This window comes from Podarcis pityusensis, assembly GCF_964106645.2.
Source record: "Podarcis pityusensis genome assembly, chromosome: 4".
In the NCBI taxonomy this organism is placed as follows: domain Eukaryota; kingdom Metazoa; phylum Chordata; class Lepidosauria; order Squamata; family Lacertidae; genus Podarcis; species Podarcis pityusensis.
The window spans coordinates 21950418-21976420 of NC_138027.1; the positions used below are offsets into that span (position 1 = coordinate 21950418).

At 41.4% G+C, this 26003-nt stretch overlaps 1 protein-coding gene across 1 annotated transcript in view; it reads right to left on the reverse strand.

Moving 5' to 3' along the window:
* CWF19L2 (CWF19 like cell cycle control factor 2) overlaps nt 1-26003 on the reverse strand; it is a 74529-nt gene that overhangs the window by 27084 nt on the left and 21442 nt on the right. Inside the window, exons 6-10 of the mRNA XM_081001891.1 lie at nt 24203-24287; nt 20870-20985; nt 18967-19769; nt 14099-14195; nt 13650-13742 (exon numbers count right to left, since the gene is read on the reverse strand). Coding sequence (XP_080858017.1) covers nt 13650-13742; nt 14099-14195; nt 18967-19769; nt 20870-20985; nt 24203-24287 — 1194 coding nt within the window. The remainder of the gene's footprint in view (nt 1-13649; nt 13743-14098; nt 14196-18966; nt 19770-20869; nt 20986-24202; nt 24288-26003) is intronic.

The window sequence follows — 26003 nt, forward strand, 5'->3', positions numbered from 1 at the left end:
TAAGCTTTCGTGTGCATGCACACTTCTTCAGATACAGTTTTAAATATATTTACATTTTTAAATAAGGATTGCAAGGATTCAAAACAGTAATTTCTGATCTAGTCCTGCTTTCTGGGGCACTAGAATAAATTATTTAAGTTTAGGTTATCTACATTCATTGAGCGTTGCCCACATCAATGTAAACTTATGTAAATAGAGTATTTGATTACTCAGATAGCTGTTTATTCAAGTGTTGTGCATATCCCCCCCCCCCCAGGTCAGTTGAATTATTGAGACTGTGTGGAAGAGACTCTCACCAATTAATGCATTACAATCCAGGAAGGCCAAAACAAAAATCTCAAAGGATGGCGTCTTAAGTGAAATACAATCTTAGGGACTTATTTGTGTGGCCTCTTGAGAGGGAGACTGTTCCATAATTTAACAGCAGAAAATGAAAAAGGCTCACAATGCACACAGTTTAATTTGCAGAACAGCCAGTTGACTCTGAGCAGCCGAGGAAAGGAAGTTGACAGAGGACTGATAACTTGAAGTCACCAACTATTAAACTGGAACTGCTTCTCAATGTTTAGCAGCTAAAGAAAATGATAAAAATTTCAGGAGTCCCTATATCACATGGACAGGAAGGAAAAGACCGCTGCTCAAAAAGAAAGGAGTGTGTGTATGTTAATGAGCAGATGCATATTGCATGATCTCAAGATGATGCAAGGATAACTGCGGTTCTACACCAAGTGTTAAACAAAATTAATCCAGGCATGATATCACGAAGGCATTATAGATGATATATAATGTTTAAAAAGGTAAAGGGACCCCTGACCATTAGGTCCAGTCGTGGCCAACTCTGGGGTTGCGGCACTCATCTCGCTTTATTGGCCGAGGGAGCTGGCATACAGCTTCCAGGTCATGTGGCCAGCATGACTAAGCTGCTTCTGGTGAACCAGAGCAGCACATGGAAACGCCATTTACCTTCCCATCGGAGCGGTACCTATTTATCTACTTGCACTTTGATGTGCTTTTGAACTGCTAGGTTGGCAGGAGCAGGGACCGAGCAACGGGAGCTCACCCTGTCGCGGGGATTTGAACCGCCAACCTTCTGATTGGAAAGTCCTAGGCTCTGTGGTTTAACCCACAGCGCCACCCACATCCCATATAACGTTTAGATAGAGACTAAATCTTAAAACAAAATGCACAACTTCTGTTCAAAGATAAATGACTCCCATTAATATCTAACTTGAGTAATTCCGTGCCTCTCAATTTGTAAGCAAAACAGGGACACCCAAACATAGGGTACCAGGAAGATCTATGGTCACTTACTTCCAGAAAATATGAATGTCGACCGTTTGCTGGAAAAAGAGGGAGCCTGCTCTGAGCCCCCTGCAACTCACTGTGTCCTGGAAATAGGGATGAGATTCACAGAGGTGTGAGAGGAATATGTGCTACTGAGAGTTGTTTTTATTTTAAAAAAGGCTTCCCCTACCTGTACTTTAAGTGGAAGATATATAATGGAGGAGATGGGAAAGGGGTACCTTTTCCCACTCTCCAGAATACTCCCCGCCAAGCTATACAGAAATAAAACACTTCTTCTTTTTTTTGTAAAATATTTATTGAAATTTTCAAAGTGTTACAACATAAAATAAAAGCAGAAGAAAATACAAAATAAAAATAGTTAACAAAGTAGAAAAAGGGGGAAAAAAACAAACCCCTTCCAACCATATGAATACAAATTCAAAAATAAGAAAAAAAACACACCCAAAAAAACAAAAATACAATTTAAGAACATTTAAAAAACAAATTCATTATTCTCGAATCCTCAACTGTCATTACCTTCTTTCTTTGACCTCCTCCTCCTCCCTTTCTTTGTATCCTAATTATTAATTATCCCAGCAAATCCTTTCCATATTTCATAATATTCTGTCATTACATTACCCTAAACAGTTTTAATCTTATCTTTCTATAAGAAAATAAACCTTAAAGCTTAAAACTTAAATCTTATCCTTACCAACTTCTCATAACCATAATATTCTTTCATAATTCTTTAAACATCTTTACTAAAGCCGAGTAATTTCATTCCAACATTTTTCTGACATTCATCAATTTTATAAAACAGTTCTAATGGTAGAAAAAAGAAATACAAACAGATCCAATCTTCATCCAACGTCCCTTCCTCCTGGTTCCGGGTTTTGTCAGTCCTTATTATCCCATCGATCTGGCCCATTAACCTGGCAACCTTATATCCGAGGCCCTCAAGTCTCTTCCATGTCCCTTTCGCAGCTCTTCTTCATATTTGTAACTGTATTTTCCCTTGTCTCCTGCTCGTGGTAACTCCAGCTTGGCAATATTTTTAACCCTTCTCGACAGATCAGCCCCTTTTCCATATTCAGCACTGAATTCCATATGGTATTTAAAAGCATGTTTCAGAGACCCTCCAAAATTAAGAGCCCCCACCATCCCAAACATCTCATGGCCCATTGCCAGATTTGTAAAGTCCAAACATCCCAGCATAGGGGGGGTCAGTCCAGCCCCCCATTTCCAAGCCAAACCAAACTTTTTCTTTCCAAATCCGGCTTTTTCCAAGTTCATTTGTCAAATCCGAAAACTCATATTCCTGTTGGGCCTGTTCTGTCAGGACACACTCCTGATTTAATTCCTGGGTGGGCTCCACATATTTTCCCACTGTCTGTTCAAAATTTCCCACTGCCTGTTCAAAATTTCTAGTCGAAGTAGTCATCAAATTCACCTTCTCATGTAACTGTTCCAGTAGGGCATTTGTTTTGTAGAAAGCACACAACAAAGCTTCTGAATACATTGTCCTGCAAGGTCAAATGCCTATTCCCACGATTGTAATCTGTAAACAGCTGCCGGCTCCCTGGAGTTGGTTACAGTTTCACAGTCTCCCTCTAGGGGGAAAACTTCTATTTGATCTTGCAACAAAGTTTCCCTTTTTGAGATACTTTGTCAATATTTGTTCCTTTGAAATGTGAAGGGAAACAGTGGAATCACTATGTTTCTCTTCTTTTAGCTATCTGTCAAAAACATTTGTCTCTGGTCAATGAACTTCAAACGTCAGTCCTGACACCCCGCTCCAGGATCAGGACGGAGGAAAGTTGCTTTACTTTAAACTCACTTTAAACAGTCCAAAAAAGATCCCCCTTCTTCTCCTGCTGTCAAAGGGGGGTTCCACAATTTTAAATGATGAAATCTAATCCTTTAAAAGCGATTTTCTGAGCTCTAGTTTACGTTGTCTTTGCTTTATTCTGTCTACAGAAGAACGGAAGGCTGACTTCCTGTTTAGACCTTCCCGTTCCGTACCAAATTAAAATAGATTTTTAAGATCCACTTCCTTTCTGCTCGCAAGTCCCCATCTAATGTCCAGTTGTTCAAAGTCTAAGTACTCACGGGTGCTTATTTTAGAGTCCAAATTGTCCCAGGAAAAAGGCAGCGCTCTCCGGCAACGGCTATGCGGCTTCGCTCCACGGAAATAGCAGTTGACTCTCAGCACCGCGCCACTTCCCCCTCTTCACTTCGGAGCCCGTTAGTGGGTTCCTTTGCGAGTTGGGGGGGCGCTAAAGGTGCCCGCCGAGTCCCATGGTCACAGGCTTCATCCACCTGTGATTTTTGAAAGGGTCCCCGCTTCGCCGTAGCGGAGAAGACCCGTTTCCCGCGGAGCTAGTCCCTCCAGTTCAGAGGGAGTCTGCCATTGCCGATGGCGCCACCCCGGAAGTCCAGAACTAAAACATTTCTGAGAGGAGCAAAATATAAACACATACACTTTTGCACTATGTAGAATACTTGTGGAATATTGCAGGGAGGTGAAAAGGTAGTTTGTTTTCTCTTCCCTCCCTCCTGAAAAATCTCTCTCCCCTCTACGATCCCTACAAAGAGCCTGATCCTGACTAGCCAAACCATTCCTGCCAGGGGCTGCGACTACAGGGGAACTTTTGTTGAACAGCAGGCGCCTTCTGTGCCAACATCTAAATGCCTAATCAAAACCTTTTTTATTCTGCCAGGCCTCTGCAGACCTACAGTTATCATTTTAGTGTTGTGAGCCACTTCGAAATGTTTTGTGATTTAGCATTTATAAATACGTTTATTATTAGATACTTATTTATATACCCCGCCTTTTTAACCAGACAGGGACTCATGGCGGCTTACAGATAAAATTTATAAATAAATAAATTAGACAGTTTCATGCCTGCAAATGGGTAACAACCGGTCTTTATCAATGATATCTGCAGTCAGTCAGGTTGTGACAAAAATAGTCTAGGATCTCCGTACTAGCTTTACCTCTGGTTGGCATTGCAGCTACAGCAATTCCACTAACTTAAGCTACTTTTCACTTTTGTTGGTTTAGTTTAAACCCTTCTCTCTTTTTCTCAAGCAAATCTATGGTGTCTGAACTGCTTGACCAAAACTCTGCATCCTACTTCAAAAGCAGCCTTAGAAATAGTTGCTGGTCTGGGTTCATTTGGTGAGTAGGAATTACCACTAGGCTCTGAAGTCTTTCCTTCGGCCAGACATTTTGTAGAAAAGATTTCTACAGCCTTTGAGAAACTTACAAAATCTGAAACAGCACAATTAACAATCTAGCCGTCAGTTAAAGAAGTAGAGGGGAAGTCAATAGTAATCGCCATACGAAAGAACATAAAACATTAATGGCCAAAGATGTAAACCCACCAGTTCAGTAATAATAGTAATATCAACAGCATCAAGACCAAATGTCTGAATGATGAAAGAGAACAGGAGTAGTTGCTACCCAGATAGGCAACCTCAGCTGTCAGGCTCCCATCAGCTAAAAGTACTTAAATATGCACATATTACAAACTGTGCAGTTAATTGAAAGAACTTCCACACACCCCAGATGCATTGGCTAAAAGCCAAACATCTTCATCTAAGGAATATAGCTTAATTACTCATCTTAAACTGTGTAATTAGTTTCATGAAAGTGTTTTCCTTACGTTTTGGAGACTATTGACTAATGAACCTTAGAACACCAATTACACATACTGTTATACTGATGAGCTTCCTTCTTAATGGATTTTCAAAACTCAAGCATCTCTAATTTTATCAACACAGAAACAGGGATGTACCCAATTAATGTTTAGTTAACATATAGTTTAGATTTTGAAAATGGTTTTGTACACATGGTTTTGTAGCCCTCAAATATTTGCGCTCTCTGAAATGAGGGAAACAAGCAGTGAAAAACTGATGCCTTTTATGAAATAATATAATTTTGGATTATGAGCGTTCAACCTGCCAAATTTAACGGTACTCATTTAGACAGGATGAACACACTAAATTTTTGCTCAGAGCTTCTGTACAAAACCAAAAAGTAATACTGTGGAAATTATCTACTTTAATAACTTTTTAAGACTTTACAATGATTTTCAAGAGTTGTATATTATTGTCTAGGAACCATACTCTTGAACAAGCCCTTCCTGTGGTTCATAAAATGTAATAGCGTTCTATGACATTCTGCTTTTGTTCACTGAAACACAGCCAACCTGTCATATGGTTAAATAAGGCTGTAAGCCTGTAAAACTGAAGAACCACACACCCAGAGAAGATTGCCTACTACATCCCTGCATGACTCACTGCCCTGGCCTTGCCCTCTTTCCAATCAACTTCCACTGGGATCAGGTAATTCAGCAGTCTCTGTGCATCAGGTAAGATTTAAATGGCAGAATCATTCCCAATACAGATTTGCAGGACACAAGGGCAGATGCTGCTCTTTGCTTTTCTACATGAACTCTGAACTTAACACCTTCCCCTTAGGAAGCATGCTCAGAACAGTGACTCATGCAGTAACTGTGAAATATATATACTCTGAAGGTAGGCAGTTCTTAGGTCTAAAGCTGGCGTGATATTTAACATGTGATTTAATTTAACGTGTCTAGTTTTGTCCTTCTAAGTAACAGCCAAGAGGTGGTGAGGACTGTGACGAATGGGAGTATTAAGCCTTTCATTGCATTTAATACAATGTCTAGGGCAGCCCTTAATCTTTTTAGGAGCCCCAGAAGAGAAAGGCAGTGTGGGTTGGAGACCTCCAATATTGGCTGTGAGCAACTCAGGCTCCTTGGAGATGTTCAGCCCCCCCCCCCCAAAAAAAAATTACTGTTGTAGTCAAGATCAGTTTTGAGAATGATTAGCGAAGCAACCCATTTCTAGATACCAGCAACTGACTTCTTCCATAGCTTAACTTGCAACTCTATGGAGGGAACTGCTAAGCTACAGAAAACTAAAACCTTAAAGGGCACCTAACAGTGAGTTTCTAGTTCTACCACTCCATAATATTCATGAACTGTGTGTTGTTGATAATTTTTTATTTCATACTTAGCCTGCTCTCACTTTTTGAAAGATAGCAGGCTTATAATCTAACTGATCAAGTCCATGTTTTTGTTTAGTCCTACATAAGTGTCACTGAGCTGAGCGGGGCTTACTCACAGGTAAGTGAGCTTTTTAAATAAATGGTTGCATTGGCCTCAGCCAATGCTAGGCAAATTGGGCTGCCTGCAGATCAGAGGGAAGCAAAGCCCCCGACACAGAGAGGTGCCAAATGAACAAAAAATACAGCTATCAGAAGCCAAACATTACAAGCCATCTGTTTCTAATAGTGGCAGCATAAGACAGAAACTGATGCTGTGTCTACTCCCCCTCTCTTCTCATTTTCTAAAAGATAAGTATTGTTCTTCCCCTAATACTGCCCTTAAAAAAACCCAAATAAACGTTAGTGAAAAATCTGTATGTGCACAAACGCAGTGGTAATTCACCAAATGTGTTGCTTAACTAAGAAACAAGACTGTTCTTGTTGAATGGCTGGCTGATGTATTTTCCAGAGGCGAGTTTTATCTGTCTTATCTTGTCCTTGGTACAGATCACTTAGCTGAGCAATTCGCGTTGTAGCTGACAGTTATTTCTGGTTTTCGTAAATGCACATTCTTTAAGCTCACTCTGCATAAATAAGAGAACCAAATAGCAGTGTGGAAAGCAAATGTAATCTAACTAAAGGACTTTGGGGAGAAATGCATTTTTCAGTTGAAAAATTCAAGCAAAAGAACTGGCAGGTATTAAAAATTATGATGAGTTGGAAAACATTTGCAACTGGGTATTCAGGCCACAACCCATCTGTTACTAAATGCATGCTATCATCCAAGTTTCTGTAGGAGGCTGCCTGCATTACATGCACTTATCTCATTACTAAACCCCAAGGATGCAAAATCTCATTAGTTCTGACAAACAATACTATTTTCCTGGGTATAATATTTAGAAATGTTTCCAATTTATCTTTGATTAAAGTGGTTAAAAAACCTAGGGGGGAACCGAACTTTGCGCTTCGATGAATGTTCTGTCTTCACAAGCCTTGCAGCCTGACAGATGGAATGAGAACCCCTCTTCTCCCCCAGTGCTGTTCTGGGGGTTCCCCTGACCCTGTCCAGAGCCAATTTGGGAGGGTGCAGGGGCAGGAGAGCAATAAATGTCCACTGCCCAAGCAGAGGTCTTTGCAAAGGCCTTCCACTGATTGGGTTATTGGGCGAATTCCGTTCCTACTTCTCAAGAAATGTTGAGGGCAGAGTGTCATGGCTTAGCACATAATGCTGTTTTATTTCAAGTGTAGTCAGGATCCAAAGAACCCTCTGACTTGTTTCACATGCCCAAGGGAACTTTGGGCTATTATTCTCCCAGCAATGTCCCATGATGTACATCAAACCTCTTTTAGGATAGTCTTAAAAGGAGTATGCCATACAACGGGGCAGGGCAGAGGGAAGAGATCTACCAGGAAAAATACAGTACAATACTGTGCAATGCAATGCAATGCAATGCAATGCAATGCAATACAATACAATACAATACAATACAATACAATACAATACAATATAAAATAAATTCCACTGGATATGCTTAAGCTCTTGAGCTATCTTTATTTCAAATAAACTATCTTTAAACTATCTTTATTTCAAAAACCTTATGTCTTACGTTCGTGTTCAAAACAAATATCCAAAACAGCTAGGGGGGGAAATTAAAGATGGTGTTAAAAAATGGCTAAAACAGCAGAGAGGCAAACATATCAGGAGAACCGACAGCAGCAAAACAAGCAAAACGAACAAAATCCATTTGAGACAAATAAAAAGAGAAGTTTACACACAGCACTGGAAGGCCAGGAAGGCTGAGAACAACCTCAAAGGAAGAGACTTTCACTAATGGAACAGAACTTTTCCCTCCTCTCCTCTCCACTGCAGTCCCTTAACATACCCTTAAGATCAGATGGGGGGATGGGGAACCCACTGGAGAAAGCTTGGGGGGCAAGCAGGGGGAGAAGAGGAAACGTAAGTGCTGCTTCCCCAGGGGAACTCCACTGACATTGTTTTGCAGACAACCCATAGTTTCAAGAAGTGCCTCCAGAGAGGAGTAAAAATCGCATTATAATAATCTCTCCTTTCAACCATATTACCTATGTAAAATATTGGCATCCTGCCTCTCGGCTTCAAAGATTCCCAACATAAAAAACACAAATATGAAAATGCAACAAAATTAAGCAGATTAAAGTCAACCAACATGTCGACGAAACAGCTGCAGCAAGGCCCACTAAAACGAACAATGTTATTGGTTGTCTATGCCAACTGAGTCTAGTAATCTGGCAGAAAGTTCCATGATGGTGCTTTATGTCCTGAAACGCCCTGTCTTGCCTCTATCCATCTGTGAAGGTGGTGGCATTATTCTGAGCATAGGTTCGAACAATAATCTTGACTGGGAAAGTTCATAAAAGAGCTGGCTGGCAGTTCATTTGGCACAGAACCTATTCTAGAGGCTCTCCTCCTCCTAGCCCAGGACTCTTCAATGAATATTAGGGACTGACTGAAAGCAGGGACAACTACAAGAAGGGATTGTCTAAAAGCAACCCAAAATTTAGAGACATGGAAAGAAAGAGAATCTGACCAATTTTGCCTCTGCCATTAACTACCAGTACTACTGACAAACTGTTCACAATGTCGTTTCTTATACTTGTGGTGCAATTTCTGAAAAACATTTAAGATTTAATCATCTGTAATAAAATCTCTGGCATAAATTTTTCTTGTTAATGTCTGCAATAAGAACACATTGTTGCTATCAAGATCCTGAACAGCGTATTCTCTGCCGCGGTACAAATATATATGATGTATTTTATCTTTTCCTAAGATGGCTTAGTCCCCAGAAGTCTCTGGCAGATTCATAAAACGAACTGTATTCTTACTAGTATATCTCTGACATATCACTTGTCAAATTTCAGAGTTTGCCTGCCTTATTATGCATTTTGTCATGCTTGCAGGCACAGCTCACCTGCTTTTGCTTCTTCCATTTTAAGCAAGCTTTCTATGCCTCTACTCGACAGCTTGACTTTTTCAGTTTGTGCTGTGTATTTAACCCAAGCCTCTATTACAGTGCCTGTATCAACTTTGTGCACCTTCTAGGATGTTTAATTTTGTAATTGCTCCTGTCACTTCCTCCCAACGTCAACAGGATATTGAATATAAAACCACACTAATTACAGCATTATTTGGATCAGAACCTGTGCCCCATTTAGCTATAATAGTTGCGTCTCCTGTTGTTGGTTCCGGCCTTAGCCTGGAGGAAGTCATTTATTGTGTCTTGAAATTAAATGTCCATGTTTCACAAGGTGACATTGTCCTTGACAACATGAGCATGAATTGGGGGGACACGGGACATGCTCATTATTATTTTTGCTGCATTAGTAGCTTCTAAAAGTAGAAGAGGCAGAAGTTTAACTGCTCAGGGAGGCACAAAGGACATTTAGGGCTGTTGCAGACATAAGAAGGAAGGATCTTATCAGCATATTTAAGAAATTAGGAGTGCGCTGAAGGACTGCATGCTCCCTCCCCAAATTCCCTCCTCCCGACCCACCCAGTTAGGCAATGCAAGGGTTACATTAACCAGTGTTAAATCCAGGGCTTTTTTCAGAAGGAACTCACAGGAACTCAGTTCCGGCACCTCTCAGGTAGACACCATTGCCATTCTAAGAGAACAAGGGAGGTGTTCATGGTGAGTTCCAGCACCTCTTTTTCTAGAAAAATAGCACTGGTTAAATCTAACCAAGTCCCCCAAATTAACCGGCATTTGAAGCTGGTTAACTAGTCAAGCCTATGCATATTTACAAAGTAAGCCCTACTGGATTCAATAAGAACTATTATTGAAAGCGTGCATAGAACTGCATTTTAATTAACTGTGATTAATGTGTGTGGCAGCCTGTCCCTTAGATTCTCTTAACGTGGGAGGAAGTGAATTCATTCCAGGGAGGTAATGCTCAAATCATTATATCTACAGTGGTCCCTAAAGATGAGGAGAACTACACAGATTCATCAGGAAAGAGAGAACAATCAACAGAAATTTTGAAACTGTAATTCAGCCTTGGAACACCACAAATCTGCATTAAGTTGATTTTTCAATTTGGTACCATGCTCAAGGGGCAGCAGATGATTTCAATCTTGAAGGTAAATTTCAAATACTTCTTGTGTACAATCAACTTTCAAAACATACCCAGAATTTTACAAAACTGTCAACGCCATAGTCGAATTACTAATCCTGTTAAGATATCAGAGCAAATACACTCTGAAACAGCTACTGCAAGCTCTGAGTGTTCTTACTTGAAAATAAGCATATATTTTTAAACAAAAATGGGGGAAACAAATAAATATTCTCTTAAGGATTCCAAGGAAACTTTACCGGAAATTCTGTTTTTGGCTTGCATTCAGTTAATTTCCTTCTTACGGCTCATGCATCATTATTAAAGAACTATCTGAAACAATCACATTGGAGTGAAGAGATTTGCTTTTGTTATTTGAATGCCAAAAATAAAAGGAAAGACTGGCTGTTTAAAACTATACATCACTGAAGTAGCCAGCTTTAAAAAAACTACAGAAGAATTGTCACAGGAATTTCTGTATTATAACTGGGTAGACTTGGGAGGTCAAAAGCTACTTTTATTTAACTAATTTGATTTTTTTGCATGTGTGCATTTATGTGTAATCCTAAGGAGAACTTCTGCATAACAAATGAATTCCAGTCGATCCAGCAGTCTTGAAAGCAAAATTAGTATTTCTTGCCTTAAAGCTCTTGAGCTAACAACACTGAAACCAGGATGTTGATTTATGATTACAGGTCTACAATGTGAAGTTTAGGCTGATGTCAGATACTGACATACTTTAGAGGTGTGAATGCAGGAAATCTGATCAAGGTGTCCTAGATTACCAATTAGTTTTTCCTTCTAGCTTACGCATGGACATTTATTTAGTTCAGTTTGCTCGCATTCCTAATGCTTCTTTGAAGATTCAACAATTTTAAAATGCTTACTTTTGACAGGGAACATCGTAACAAGGAAAAGCATAGGCACCTTACCAATACAGCGAAATATTTAAAAGCTTAATCTACCATAAAAGGTATACTATAGGGTATACCATAAAAGGTATACCATAAAAGGTATACCATAGGGATGCAGGTGGTGCTGTGGGTTAAACCACAGAGCCTAGGACTTGCCGATCAGAAGGTCGGCGGTTCGAATCCCCATGACAGGGTGAGCCCCCGTTGCTCAGTCCCTGCTCCTGCCAACCTAGCAGTTCGAAAGCACGTCAAAGTGCAAGTAGATAAATAGGTACCGCTCCGGCGGGAAGGTAAACGGGCATTTCCGTGCGCTGCTCTGGTTCACCAGAAGCGGCTTAGTCATGCTAGCCACATGACCCAGAAGCTGTCTGCGGACAAACGCTGGCTCCCTCGGCCAATAAAGCGAGATGAGCGCCGCAACCCCAGAGTCGGTCACAACTGGACCTAATGGTCAGGGGTCCCTTTACCTTTACCATAAAACTAACTGAAATCTTTGGAGGTGGGAAGGTTAAAACTCCTTTGAAAAAAATTATGTCAACCAAATAGTGCACTTCTAAGAAGAATGTTAGGGACAAAGAATGAGACAGAGCTATTACAAACCGTGGATCACACTCCTCTATCAAGTATCTTTATTAAAACAAACATATCATAGCTGAGCATATAAACAAATTAATCAAGCCTGATACAATCACTCCTCTCCAACGCAAGACTTGACCTATCTCTATGACTACTGAAATAATGGAAGCAAAGGCACCGTAGAATATTATTAATTCCACTACATGTATCATCAGCCTACAGCTCTTCCTAACCAAAGACCACAATATGCCACAATCGAAGAAATCAAGATAGTGGTGGTTTTGAGTGGGACGTAGGATGAATGTTTGCTATTAAACAGAGAGCCAGTAGGCCAGAGCTGTTGAGGAATATCACCATTCCCTGGGGATGCATCCAGGAGTCATCAGATTGAGCTCTGGATAAGCAACCTGCCAGCCAGATGCAATCTCCAGGCCTTAATGCTTACAGGAGAAGGAGAAAAATGCATTTTCCCTAAGATGGTGCCTAATTTACTTAAGACTGCCATTAGTTAAGCATTTGTGTAACAGAACGGGGACAAAGAAAGATTTTTGCTAATTATAAATGCCCAAGTTTGTGAACTGTTAATTACGAATCACAATGTTGCACAAATATCCAGCGATACCTAAGAGGTTGAATTACGCTCCCTGACTTAACATTCGAATCCTCAAATTAACTTCAAATAGTTACAAATCTTGTTCTAAAGAAAATTTGACACACAGCAATTATTGAAGACAAAAGTAAATTTTTAAAAATGAGGCTGCAAAGCAAGGCATCAGAGAGTGGAGGAGTCAACGACTGTATTACTAGTATAGCTCTTTGTGGCCAAGCCGTAAGCCACAAATCTCTCAGATTCTCAGAGAGAAATTGGTCTCCTGATCTTTCAGAAGACTCCATCCAATCTTCTTGCAGCTGGATATTCCCAAACCTTGAACTCATAATACTAAGGTAGTGCTACCTCTCTATCTCTCCTCCTTCAGACTTCAGCATAAAAGCCACTTATTTAGCTAAGGCCTTTTGGCTTAACCTCTTTAGTCCTCCTCATCAGCTGGCATGAAGCCTAAGTACCGTATGTGAAACCGTACTTGCTCACATTCATCCTTCGTTTCATTATCCTACCTCTTCCTTCCCACCACTGCCTACATTTAGACTGTAAGCTCCTCAGGCAGGAACTTGTCTTTGGCTTATGCTACTCTGTGGGGCTCCATATACACTAATGGCATAGTAGCAGCAGCAACATTTATCCCCCAATGTACAAGATATGCAAACACTCATGCAGATTAGGAGTATAGTATACCAATTCAGATTCTTGGGTCCATCTCAGAGTTGTCTACACTGACTGGCAGTGGCTCCCCAGGGTTTCGGAGAGGAAGCCTTTCCCAGGCCTACCTGGAGACGCCAGGGATTAAACCTGGGACCTTCGATATGCAAAGCAGAGGCTCTACAGCTGAGCCACATCCCTTCTCCACTGAATGTATAAACTTAGTTGAACATGGCATTTGCTGTGCTCAACTGTGTCTTAAAGATTTTCACAGCTTCCCTCCAGAAGATAATATTTTAGCACACAGCATTGGTTCCTGATTGTTTTGTAGGTACTCTCTGCCAATGCTAACAAACCATATTCAACGACACCACAGCTCTAGCTGCTGCAATTCAGTCACTGCTGCTTTTGTTCCAGACTCCAAAACACATACAGGACATGGTTTCCTTACCTCCTTCTCAAACTTTCTAGCTTGAGTCTGTGCTCCGCTTTCTTTCAGCCTGCGTGCATTGTCAAGCTGGGTCTGAAGTTTTCCTGCTAAATCCTTTAAAGAGAACAAATATTGTTGAATTTTGCTTCACTATCAATACCAAATGCACCATATACAGATTTTCATTTTTATATATGCCACTTTTCAAGAAACACCTTACAGCAGTCAACAATCCTTACTACAAGCATCAAGAGCTTTAACTTCTGGCTGCTATGTGTACCAAAGGCAAATCAGTGAAACCCACTGAAGGAATTAAATGTACATTTTGGTAAATGGGCTTAATTATCCAATGGCTTCAGGGCTCCCAGATGCTTTGAACAAAGATCTCTCTTTATTAGTATACGGTTCAACTCTCAGTGCTTCAGTCTGAACATACATTAAGCAATACTCAATACTCTTGTCCTACATACCTTGTTTCCCATCAATTCTGCTTTTACAATCTTGGCTCCCAATTTGTTCATCTCCTCATCACTAAGAATTTGGGGCTTTTCATCTTCTGAAACAGACCTGGTCCAACACACATAAGCCATTCAGCATACAGAAGAGGAGAAATAGAGAAAACATAATCAACACATGCACCCCCATTCACTAAGGCCAATGCAAAGTTGAGAACGTTTTTATAGACAAAGTAACTTTGCTTTTCTTTTCTTCTATTACTATACCTACATCGTTGATCTTTATTTGTTTACAATGCTATCGTAAAATTCTGTAAATTAATTGATAAGAAAGTATCTGCTAATTATCTGTTAGACCCATGACAGCAGTGAAGAATCACCAAGTAAATGAGTCATCCCCTAGTAAAGCAATTCTGACTTGGTATTTTATTCAAGTTTAGAAAGAACTGCTTCTCCAGATGTAAAACATTATTTAGAAAATAAGTGGATTTTATAAGCCCTTAACAATGTAAGCCACCCCCTTATCACAATTCATTAATAAAGTAATCATTGTGCGATGTGTTACTGTATCAGATTTTTATACTCTTGTAGTATTACAGAAACATGTGTGGTTGATATCTGCACACATTAGAGCACCAAGCTCATGACTTTTTCTTCCCATTCCCCCCACGCCACTACCCTTTTCTTAATGTTTTTGGCTGCAGGACTTCATAAAGATGAAAGCAGCTTTAAGAAGAAAATTAATGGGGAGCTAATTAAGGCTTCTAAATATTTAATTGAAACTTAAAGACAACTGAATCAATATTTGTCTCTCCTCCTCGTTATAAAGAGAGGCTACTTTGTTCAAAGATGAACTTAATGAGAACATTTAATGCACATTTTAATAGCTCCAAGTCATGGGAGAAACATCTTTAGGGGTTCTCTTCCAAATCCGACCCCTTCAATTACAATTCCACAGCTATTTGAGACTAAAGAAATTCTTTCTTTAGAAGAATTGCTAACTGGCTCTAGTTAATGGCTCTACAGTGGCTTGATATTTTTTTAACCGTGCCTTTTATTTCCACTGTATTATAACCTTCTCCTTGCCCTTGCCTCAAAATAGCACATGAAAAAGTCTACTGGGTAGCACCTTAAACTTAATTCTGTAATTAAATTTAAGCAAGGACACATCATTTTTGCCAATGCCTCGAGGCCAAATCCAATGCATTTCTAGTGGGCTACCCAATACATCGCAAGTTGTACTCCTAACTCCCAGGCTGAGGGAGGAGTTAGCAATCAGCAGCAAACTTTGCTCAGGGCAGATCCTGGGAGCTCACAAACAGACCTCACAAACAGGGGCGTCTGCAAGGGCGTTTAGCGGGGGAGGCCCAGATTTCTGTCTCTTGGTGTGCATACGACCAGAGACATGGAAGGCGAGGGAGCTGCTGCAGTGACCTGTAACACTTGTGCCATGTTTGTCCTTCTGACAGAGAACAAGCAACGGTACACTTGTAGCAAGTGCAAGCTGGTTGTCTTGCTGGAAGTGAAGGTGCAGCAACCTGAGTCCTGCCTAGCTACACCTCAAGCACCAGGACAACACGCAGAGATACTTGATAGAGCTGAGTTGGCTGAGACTGAGCACCAAGATAGTTTGGGTGTCCCCAGGGTGGAGAAAGATCACCCATTGCAAGAATCTAACCCCTGGAGGAACGTGATGCACAGAAGTAGGATTCACAAAACACACTTTGTCATTAGAGTTGCAAAATTGCTTCCATGCTCTCAACCTTGGACACTGATTCTGGGAGGAGACGTAGATTCTGGGAGGAGCTGGGAGGAGCTAGGACAGAAAAATAAATGATGTAAGGAGGGAGCTGCAGCCCAAGATAAGAAAAGAGATAGTAAGGGAACATCAAGCTACTTTAAATGACTTGATGAGCTGCATCCAAGGGTAATAAAGGAGCTTGCAGATGTAATTTCAGAGCCATTGTCTATTATCTTTGAGAATTCTTGGAGAACAGGTGAGGTCCCTACAGACTGGAGGTGGGCAAATGTTGTCCCCATCTTCAAAAATGGGGGAAAGGAAAACCCAGGTAACTAGTGACTGCTGAGCTTGACATCGATACCAGGGAAGGTCCTAGAACAGATAATTCAACAGTTGGTCTGTGAGAATTTAGAAAAGGATGCTGTGATTACTAAGACCCAGCATGAGTCTCTCAAAAATAAGTCATGCCAGACCAATCTGATTTATTTTTTTGATGGAATTACAAACTTGGTAGATCAGGGAAATGCTGTGGCCATAGTGTGTCTTGATTTCAGTAAGGCTTTTGACAAAGTCCCCCATGATATTCTCGCAAGGAAGCTGATAAAATGTGGGTTGAACAAGCTAACTGTTAGGTGGATTTGTAGCTGGTTGATTGACCAAACCCAAAGAGTAGTCATAAATGGTCCCTCGTCATCCTGGAAAAAAATGACAAGTGGGGTGCCGCAGGGTTGTCCTAGGCCCATTGTTGTTCGATGTCTTTATAAATGAATTGGATGAAGGAACTGAGGGGGTGCTCATCAAATTTGCAGATGACACCAAACTGGGAGGGGTAGTTAATGCTAAAGAAGACAGAATCAGAATTCAAAATGACCATAACAGACTGGAGAACTGGGCACAAGCTAACAAAATGAATTTCAATAGGGACAAATGTAAGGTTCTGCACCTAGGCAGGAAGAACCAAATGCACAAATATAGGGTGGAGGACACCTGACTTACTAGAAGTACATGTGAAAAGGATCTAGGGGTTTTGGTGGACCACAAGCTTAACATGAGTCAACAGTGTGATGCAGCAGCAATTCTAAGCTGCATCAGCAGAAGTATAGTGTCCAGATCAAGGGAAGTAATAGTACCACTCTATTATGCTTTGGTCAGACCACACTTGGAATACAATTTAAGAAGGATGTTGACAAGCTGGAACATGTGCAGAGGAAGACAACCAAGATGATCAAGGGTCTGGAAGCCAAGCCTTAAGAGGAACAGTTGAAGGAGCTGTGTATGTTTAGCCTGGAAAAAAGGAGACTGAGAGGAGATATGATAGCTATCTTCAACTACCTTAAGGGCTGTCACATGGAGGAGGGAGCATGCTTGTTTTCTCCTGCTCTGGAGGGTAGGACTTGAACCAATGGCTTCAAGTTGCAAAACTTTCTGACAGTAAGAGCTGTTCAGCAGTGGAACATACTCCCATAAGAAGTGGTGGACTCTTCTTCCTTGGAGGTTTTTAAACAGAGGTTGGATGGCCATCTGTAATGGATGCTTTAGCTGAGATTCCTGCATTGCAGGGAGTTGGACTAGATGACCCTTCCAACTCTAAGATTCTATGATTCTATGAAGTTCGTGCTTCTCGAGACTTAAAAGTTCTTTGTACAGGAAATGCAAATGCTTGGGAGAAAGAGGTTAGAAAGTGAATCCACTCAGCTCAGGTTTGTCTAAATGTGCATCGTAAATGTAGCACAAAGTGTTTCAGTCTTCCAAGTATTTCAAGTAAGTGGTATCATCAACTTCGCATCTAGGTAGCGCCATTCACCCTGAAGAATCAGAAACACTTTGCTCCACATCCCTTCTCTTGGGCAGAATACTAAAAAAACAAAAAACTATTTCGCAGTGTACAGACACACTCAATTGCCATCCAAGTTGAAAAGAAAAGCATGTTGTCTGCATACAAATGAAATCAACATACTACTAAGAGATAAAGTTTATACCAAGGCTAATAGCTTTTTAACTTAAAAGGTTCTGTGGATTTTTCCCAAAGAAAAAGTTCAGAGCTGAACAGCACCCACTAGCATCATACCCTCGATATTTGTTTTGTGCCTCCTAAACCTTTTTACATCTCTTATGTTTTATCTAAGGACCAGGGGGCAGGAGACAGAAAAGACCTCCACATAGCACTGAACAGGATTTAGTCCAATGTGTTTCAAGTCTTGGAACACGTCTTAAGAGGCTAGTGGTTTAAATCCACTCAGATTAAGTCAAGGGATTCTTCAGGGGCATGTTGGACTAAATGAATTATTTCCGGTGCCCCCTTTGACGTGTCCTCTCCCCCATCCTTTCTTTACAAGTAACCAGGCACCTTTATGAGTTTAGGCTTTATACTGTAAGATGCCCTGTGATCATCGGATGAAGGGTGGTATATAATAGTGATACAGTGGTACGTTTCGGAGCCCCATTCGCATCCTGAAGCGAACGCAACCCATGTCTGCACGTGTGTGGGTCGCGATTCGCCACTTTCGCGCATGCGCGTGACATCATTTTGAGCATCTGCACATGCATGAGCGGCAAAACCCGGAAGTAACGTACTCCGTTACTTCCGGGTCGCCGCAGAGCATAACCTGAAAACGCTCAACCTGAAGCACATTTAACCTGAGGTATGACTGTAGTCCCTACAACAAATATGTGCCCTATGTGTGGATGGTAGGCGGGCTGAGAGGGAAGCCTAATCCCACCAGGCACACAGAGCGTAATTTCAGGCACCCTTTTGTTTAATTGCAAGGCTTCATTTGCTTTCAAAGCCAACTTCATTTGCTTTCGAGGCCAGCTCTCAACTTACAGAATTTGAAAAACAGATTAACGTTCCCCTGAGCAAATGCAGTGCAGGTTTCTCTTGCCACTGAGTAACTACAGAGCTCCATGAATTAGGGGGAAGAACTTCCAGATAAATGGGAAGTTGTTTCCAGGCTGATTTGAGCACCAGCTTTTAAAAAAAAATTATTTTCTTTAAAATTACACAAGCCTCATGACATGTACTTAGCCAGTATGTAGGCAGAAAAGCGATGATCAACAACAACGAAAAGGTTGCAATCCTAAAAAGTAAACCTCAACCAAAAACAGTCAATACCTTCCCACAAAATAAAATTAAATTAAATACCCGATAGACGATTTGCTGTCCTGTGGCTCCTTTTTTGGTACAGCACCTCTGGGGATCTCCTCCTGTTTCTCGCTTGAATCTTTCTCCCTACTGGTAACAGCCATTTCAGTATTTAACAAGTTTTCATCAAGGGTGGGTCTTGCTTCTTCTTCCTTGGGTTGTGCTTTGCGCCATCTTGGAACTGCACCTTTTGGTATCTCTTCCTGTTTATTTCTTGAATCTTTCTCACTATGGGTAACAGCCATTTCAGTTTTTAGTGGGTTTTCATCCAGGGTGGCTCTTGCATCCTCTTCCTTGGGCTCTGCTTTGCGCCATCTTGGGGTAGCATCATCGCTATAGCCAGGCTTTCTGAAACCACGACTCATCGAAGTAGGAGTAAGTAAGTGGGATGCAGGACTCTGCAGCCTGCTGCCTTGGTCCCCATCATCATTAGGTTTCAAGAATGCAGCTTTGAAAGGGCTTGAAAAAGGTTTATCATAATTTCTTATCTGATAAGACTCCTTCGCAGTTCTATAGGGAAAGGCTTTATTGCTATGCCTCGATTCTCTATCTGCTGTTGGTCTGTCTCTCTTGTAACTTCTCTGTTCTGGAAAATATTCTTTATTAAATCTCTCCTCCAGTTGTTCTTTCACTGCACGTTTTTCTATACTGCTTTGCTCTTGCTCCCCTTTTTCCTCCTCCTGTCTTGTACTACATTCGTTTCTAGAATATTTACATTTCTGCCAGCCTCTCCTATAATAAGCTTTCTGGGGGGCTACTGCTTTTTCGGCTTCTTCAAGTCTTGACTGAAATAGCTCCATTGACTGCAATAAAGAAGGGAAAGCATATGACATTTTAGCATAAAGCAGCAATTGAGAACGTAACGGCATGATGAAAAGAGCGTGGTACATTCTTAAACAAACTATGTTTGAGATGGACACACAAGCTATATAAGTCTGCTAACAATCCCCCCACTGGTTTTAACAGGAGATATTCCAAAGCTAACTCCATGGGGCTGAATCCAGACTCTGTTATGCTTACAAAAACCCCAGCTGAAATCAAAAGGACCAAGTCATGACTAACTTACACCCCATCAATTTCAATGGGTCCATTCTAAGTCTGGATTCACGTCTTGGTCTCTCTATCACTCCTAGCCATATCTGTGAGCTGCCTCTACAATGCTAAGACTTGCATCCAAGGCAGCACTAAGTAATTGTCCCATCACTGAAAGGATGTACACTTGCACAATAGGACTTCCACTCCCTCTATTCCACCCACCAGCACCAGATGTGGTTGTTTCTCTAATATGAGCGTTTGCCTAATCCTCGGAAGCAGATTTGGGCAGACACAGGCGAGCTGGCTGAGTGTTGGGGAGCGGGGGCGGGTCACATTGCACAAGCACAAATCCTTGCACTAATGGGATGGTTACTTAGTGCCGCACTGGATTCAATCCTAAGTGTTGGTTTTCAATGTACTGATCTTGATACACTGGAAACCATTTAGAGATACTGGAGGAAATGTGTGGCCCAAAACAGATAGACTACTCTGTGCACAGGATTACACTTGCACAGCTCTGACTAATGTACACACAGCTGGACAGCAGCCATGAAGTGAACACTACCAAACATAAACTATATGTTATCACAAACCAAGTGTTTCCTTACTTTTATAGAACTGGACCTATACTTGTGAGTCCAATTATAAATTATAATTTTATATCTACATCAATATCTACTGAAACCATATGAATTAAGATTGGATTGCATTGGTCCTTTCTTTCTTTCTTTCTTTCTTTCTTTCTTTCTTTCCTCTTTTTTGCTTGAGACGAGGTAGATTTACTTATTGCTGCTTTACGAGGGAACAACGTTTTTCCACTGCACTAATATTTTATGGTAGGGGGAAATAGTACGCTTCCAGAACTTACACCATATCTTTCAGCCACAATTTCTTCCAAATCCCGTTTCTCTCTCTCAGACTGCTCCTTCATTCTTTGGTAGGATTTCTTCAGCCAACTTAACCCACCATCTTCGACTGCTGTCACTACAAAAGAAAGCAATTAATTGGGATATTTGCATACTACAAGTTAACATCATAACCTTATCACTAACTACATATGTCGTGCGTCATAGACGTAACATATGCTAGCTCTGCCAGAAATATACTTCACACTGGCACGGCTCTCCATTCTGAGCTCATGTTCTTACACTTATTTGGAAACACAGCCCAACTCGCTTTAATATTAGTCCTATTTCAAATGTGTCGAGAGCAGAATTAACAGGCTCCCCATCTTCTTGCCAATCATTATTCTAGCAAATTCAGAGAACAGGCTCCGAAAGAAGATTGTTATTCAGTTTCTGCTTGAGAAACTGGGAATGTGGAAAGGGAATCTATAGAAAGCAAACTCATTATCACAGATAAGGCAGCATTCATAAAGGAATCATAGAATCATAGAGTTGGAAGAGACCACAAGGGCCATCGAGTCCAACCCCCTGCCAAGCAGGAAACACCATCAGAGCACTCCTGACATATGGTTGTCAAGCCTCTGCTTAAAGACCTCCAAAGAAGGAGACTCCACCACACTCCTTGGCAGCAAATTCCACTGTCAAACAGCTCTTACTGTCAGGAAGTTCTTCCTAATGTTTAGGTGGAATCTTCTTTCTTGTAGTTTGGATCCATTGCTCCGTGTCCGCTTCTCTGGAGCAGCAGAAAACAACCTTTCTCCCTCCTCTATGTGACATCCTTTTATATATTTGAACATGGCTATCATATCACCCCTTAACCTCCTCTTCTCCAGGCTAAACATGCCCAGCTCCCTTAGCCGTTCCTCATAAGGCATCGTTTCCAGGCCTTTGACCATTTTGGTTGCCCTCCTCTGGACACGTTCCAGTTTGTCAGTGCCCTTCTTGAACTGTGGTGCCCAGAACTGGACACAGTACTCCAGGTGAGGTCTGACCAGAGCAGAATACAGTGGCACTATTACTTCCCTTGATCTAGATGCTATACTCCTATTGATGCAGCCCAGAATTGCATTGGCTTTTTTAGCTGCCGCGTCACACTGTTGGCTCATGTCAAGTTTGTGGTCAACCAAGACTCCTAGATCCTTTTAACATGTACTGCTCTCAAGCCAGGTGTCACCCATCTTGTATTTGTGCCTCTCATTTTTTTTGCCCAAGTGCAATACTTTACATTTCTTCCTGTTAAAATTCATCTTGTTTGTTTTGGCCCAGTTCTCTAATCTGTCAAGGTCGTTTTGAAGTGTGATCCTGTCCTCTGGGGTGTTAGCCACCCCTCCCAGTTTGGTGTCATCTGCAAATTTGATCAGGATGCCCTGATCATCCAAGTCGTTGATAAAGATGTTGAATAAGACCGGGCCCAAGACAGAACCCTGTGGCACCCCACTAGTCACTCTTCTCCAGGATGAGGAGGAACCATTGATGAGCACCCTTTGGGTTCGGAAGAATGAGGGTTATTTCATACATTCCTCTTTCTATAGATGTACATCTAAACCATTTAAACTTGAATTGCCAAAATATGTCCCTTGCTTACTTACTTTCCCAAATGCAGTTCTTAGTCTGAAGTATTTGGCTCTATCACAGCCTTTGCCAACCTGGTTCCCTCCAAATGTTTTGGACTACACAAACGGGGAGCCACCACAGAAAAGGCCCCCTCTTGTGTTGCCACCCTCCGGACCTCTTATAGAGGAGGCACGCAAGGAACAATCTCTGATGATGATTGCAGAGTCCAGATCAGTTCATATGGAGAGAGGTGGCCCTTGAGATACTTCGGTCCTGAACTGCGTAAGGCTTTATAGGTCAAAACCAGCACTTTGAATTCAGACCAGAATCTAACTGTCAGACACTGCAGCCACCAAATTATGCACCAGTTGAAATTTCTGAACCACTTTCAGAGGCAGCCCTACGTATAAGATGTTGTAGTAATCTAACCTAGAGGTTACCAGAGCATTGACAACAGAAGTTAAGCTATCCCTGTCCAGATAGGGGTACCGCTGGGCCACCAGCCGAAGCTGATGGAAGGCACTCTACACTCCTGAGACCACCTGAGCCTCAAGCAACAGCCAAGGATCCAGAAGCACCCCCAAATTACGTACCCACTCCTTCAGAGGGAGTGTAACCCCATCAAAAGCAGGCAACCTCCTATTCATTCAGTCTAGGCAACCACCCACCAACAGTGCCTCAATCTTATCTAGATTGAGCTTGAGTTTAGTGCCTCTCATCTAGTCCGTTACCAAGGCAAGACAACGGTCCAGCACATCCACTGTCTCACCTGCAGATGTAAAGGAGAAGTAGAGCTGTGTGTCATTGGCATATTGCTGACAATGCACTCCAAAACTCCAGGTTACCCCACCCGGCGGTTTCATGTAGATGTTAAACAGCATGGGGGATAAATAGAACCTGGAAGAACTCCACATTCAGGATTCCACGAGGTCGAAGAGAACTCCCCAAGCATCACCCTCTGGAAACGACTATCCAAGTAGGACTGGAACCACTGCAAAGGACTGGAACCACCCTCCCCTAACTCAGACCGCCACCCCAGACGGATACCTTGGTAGTTTATTCCACCTCTCTTCACCTCCAAGAAAAGAAGGCTCTTTAATAGTACATACACAGAACCGAAATATCGAAACATTTATCTTGATGGTATAATAGGTAGATGGGATTTGTTCCTCTTAAGTCTTTCTAAAAGGGCAGAGGAATAACTTTCATACGACAATCTCTACCATTCAAAACACAACTGTTTGTACAATTTTATAAAGTGGATACAATGTGTTGAAAAGTACATTTTTTCCCTCATCTGCTCTTACCACAAACAGACAAAATAACCCTTGAGGAAGAAGTGAAGTGGGGGGAAAGGTTACATAAATAATATTCTTCACCAACTGCATCCCAATTTCACTTCACTGAAAATGGGACTCACAGACTTCAGCGGCTGAATATTTTAAAGCTACAATGGGTGTAATGGAATGAAAGAGACCAAATGAGATGACAACAGTTCATCATGTCCTAACGCAATCAGGTTTTCTGTTTTAATTAGTTCACAAGGAAGAATTCCGCTGTACAAACTGAAGGTCAAGCCACTCAAGGTTTTAAAAATATATTCTGCAAGGCTATGTGCTAAGATTTAATCCAGAGATCGTAGTAGAATCTGCATGCAAATATTTAGTTTTATTTTAGCATGAATAAGGGGTTGCAGAGAAGAGAAACAGAGCTGCCCTATAACTTGTATAAAAAGATGTTACCTTTTGTTGATGTGCTCTCTTGCGTTGGCAAGCCTGTGCCTCCATCTTTCCAGTAGGGGTTGAGCTCTCTTTCAGAAAGAATGGCCTGTTTACAAAACAGAAACAAAATCAACGGCAGCTTTGTGGAAGCCCCCTTCACCCCCATATCAAGCACACTTCGATACTAGCTGCATCTTAAATAATTCTGTACGGAGCATCAGTTTTTTTATAAATGTTGTACTTTGGCTTCTAAAACTATGCAGCTGCAAAAATATGAAGTCTGGCAAGGTTGAGGATGTCTCCCTTACTTACTAAGTAGCAGCTACCAGTTGCTCTCCCGGCTTCTCAACACCACGCACCACTGCTACTTACCAGGAGGGAGAGGGGGAGAAGTTAGGGGGTGCATGTGTGGTAAGAAGGAACTGAAGATAGGCTCCATTGCCACACCCACACTGTGTCAAGCTTCCTGGTCTCTTGCCCCTCACTCTCCCAGTAAGCGGAAACCATGTTTGGAAGTTGTGAGACCCCCACCCCCACCACCCTGCCAGCCACTACTGCTACTAAGTGGTCTTTTATATGAGCACCATAGGCACAAATTTCTTAATTGTGTCCTTTGGTGCCTGTCATATTGAGCCCTCCTGGACCAGGTATGTATTTTGCCTGCAGGCAAATATGTGTTCACTAGGGACGCGGGTGGCGCTGTGGGTTAAACCACAGAGCCTAGGACTTGCCGATCAGAAGGTCGGCGGTTGGAATCCCGCAACGGGGTGAGCTCCTGTTGCTCGGTCCCTGCTCCTGCCAACCTAGCAGTTCGAAAGCACGTCAAAGTGCAAGTGGTTCGCCAGAAGCGGCTTAGTCATGCTGGCCACATGACCCGGAAGCTATATACCGGCTCCCTTGGCCAGTAAAGCGAGATGAGCGCCGCAACCCCATAGTCTTCCGTGACTTTACTTTACCACCCAAAAAAACAAAATTTGCTCTTACAGCTAAGAAAATATGAGCCAGGATTCAAAAACCCTGGAAGTGGGTAGCTGGGATATGTCCTTTTGTTTGATGGCACTTTTAAATACCTATAGACCTTACTCTACATATGATCTGTATTGGAGAGAACACTATTTTTCTGTTTTCTATTTTTCATGTGTGTGTGTGTGTGTGTGTGTGTGTGTGTGTGTGTTTTGTTTCCTTTATTTATTTATTTTTTGAATGAGTCAAAATGATTGTTTGCTATTGTGATAGCCTGTGACTTTAAGCAATAAAGATTCTTAATTTATTCAAAACTATCAATAGCATTTTGAAAATATAAAATTCCCTAACTGAACTGAAAATGGAGAGTGCTTTAGCTTCATCAAACCTGTAATGCATTAAATAAGGGTGGGGGTGATCCAATCACTTCTTTGCAGTACCGAAGATTCAAATAAAAGGTAAATGAACAATTGGTTTACTTAAACTATCTTGATATAAATGATAGAGTGCTTTGCTAATATTCTTACCACATGATTGATATGTTTTAGACACCAAAATGGAAACCCAATATAGAACAAGTAAACAATCAGGATTGTTGGACAAGTTTGATTAGGGTCCGTGGGGAGCTGTTTTAAACATTTTAAGAAGTATAAAGGTTGCCAACCAAAATTGTCTACTGAAAGTTAATCAAAGAACCAATGACTTATTTTGCAGAGCAATGCCTGATGCTAATGTTCAATAAAAAACAGCCAAAGTCCCAAAATGGAAGGCTGCTACTTGAAGAAATCCAATTTTTATTTCAGGCAGCTAATAAGTACCATAAGCTCACCACTATTACTAGTTTCTCATAACACTACAC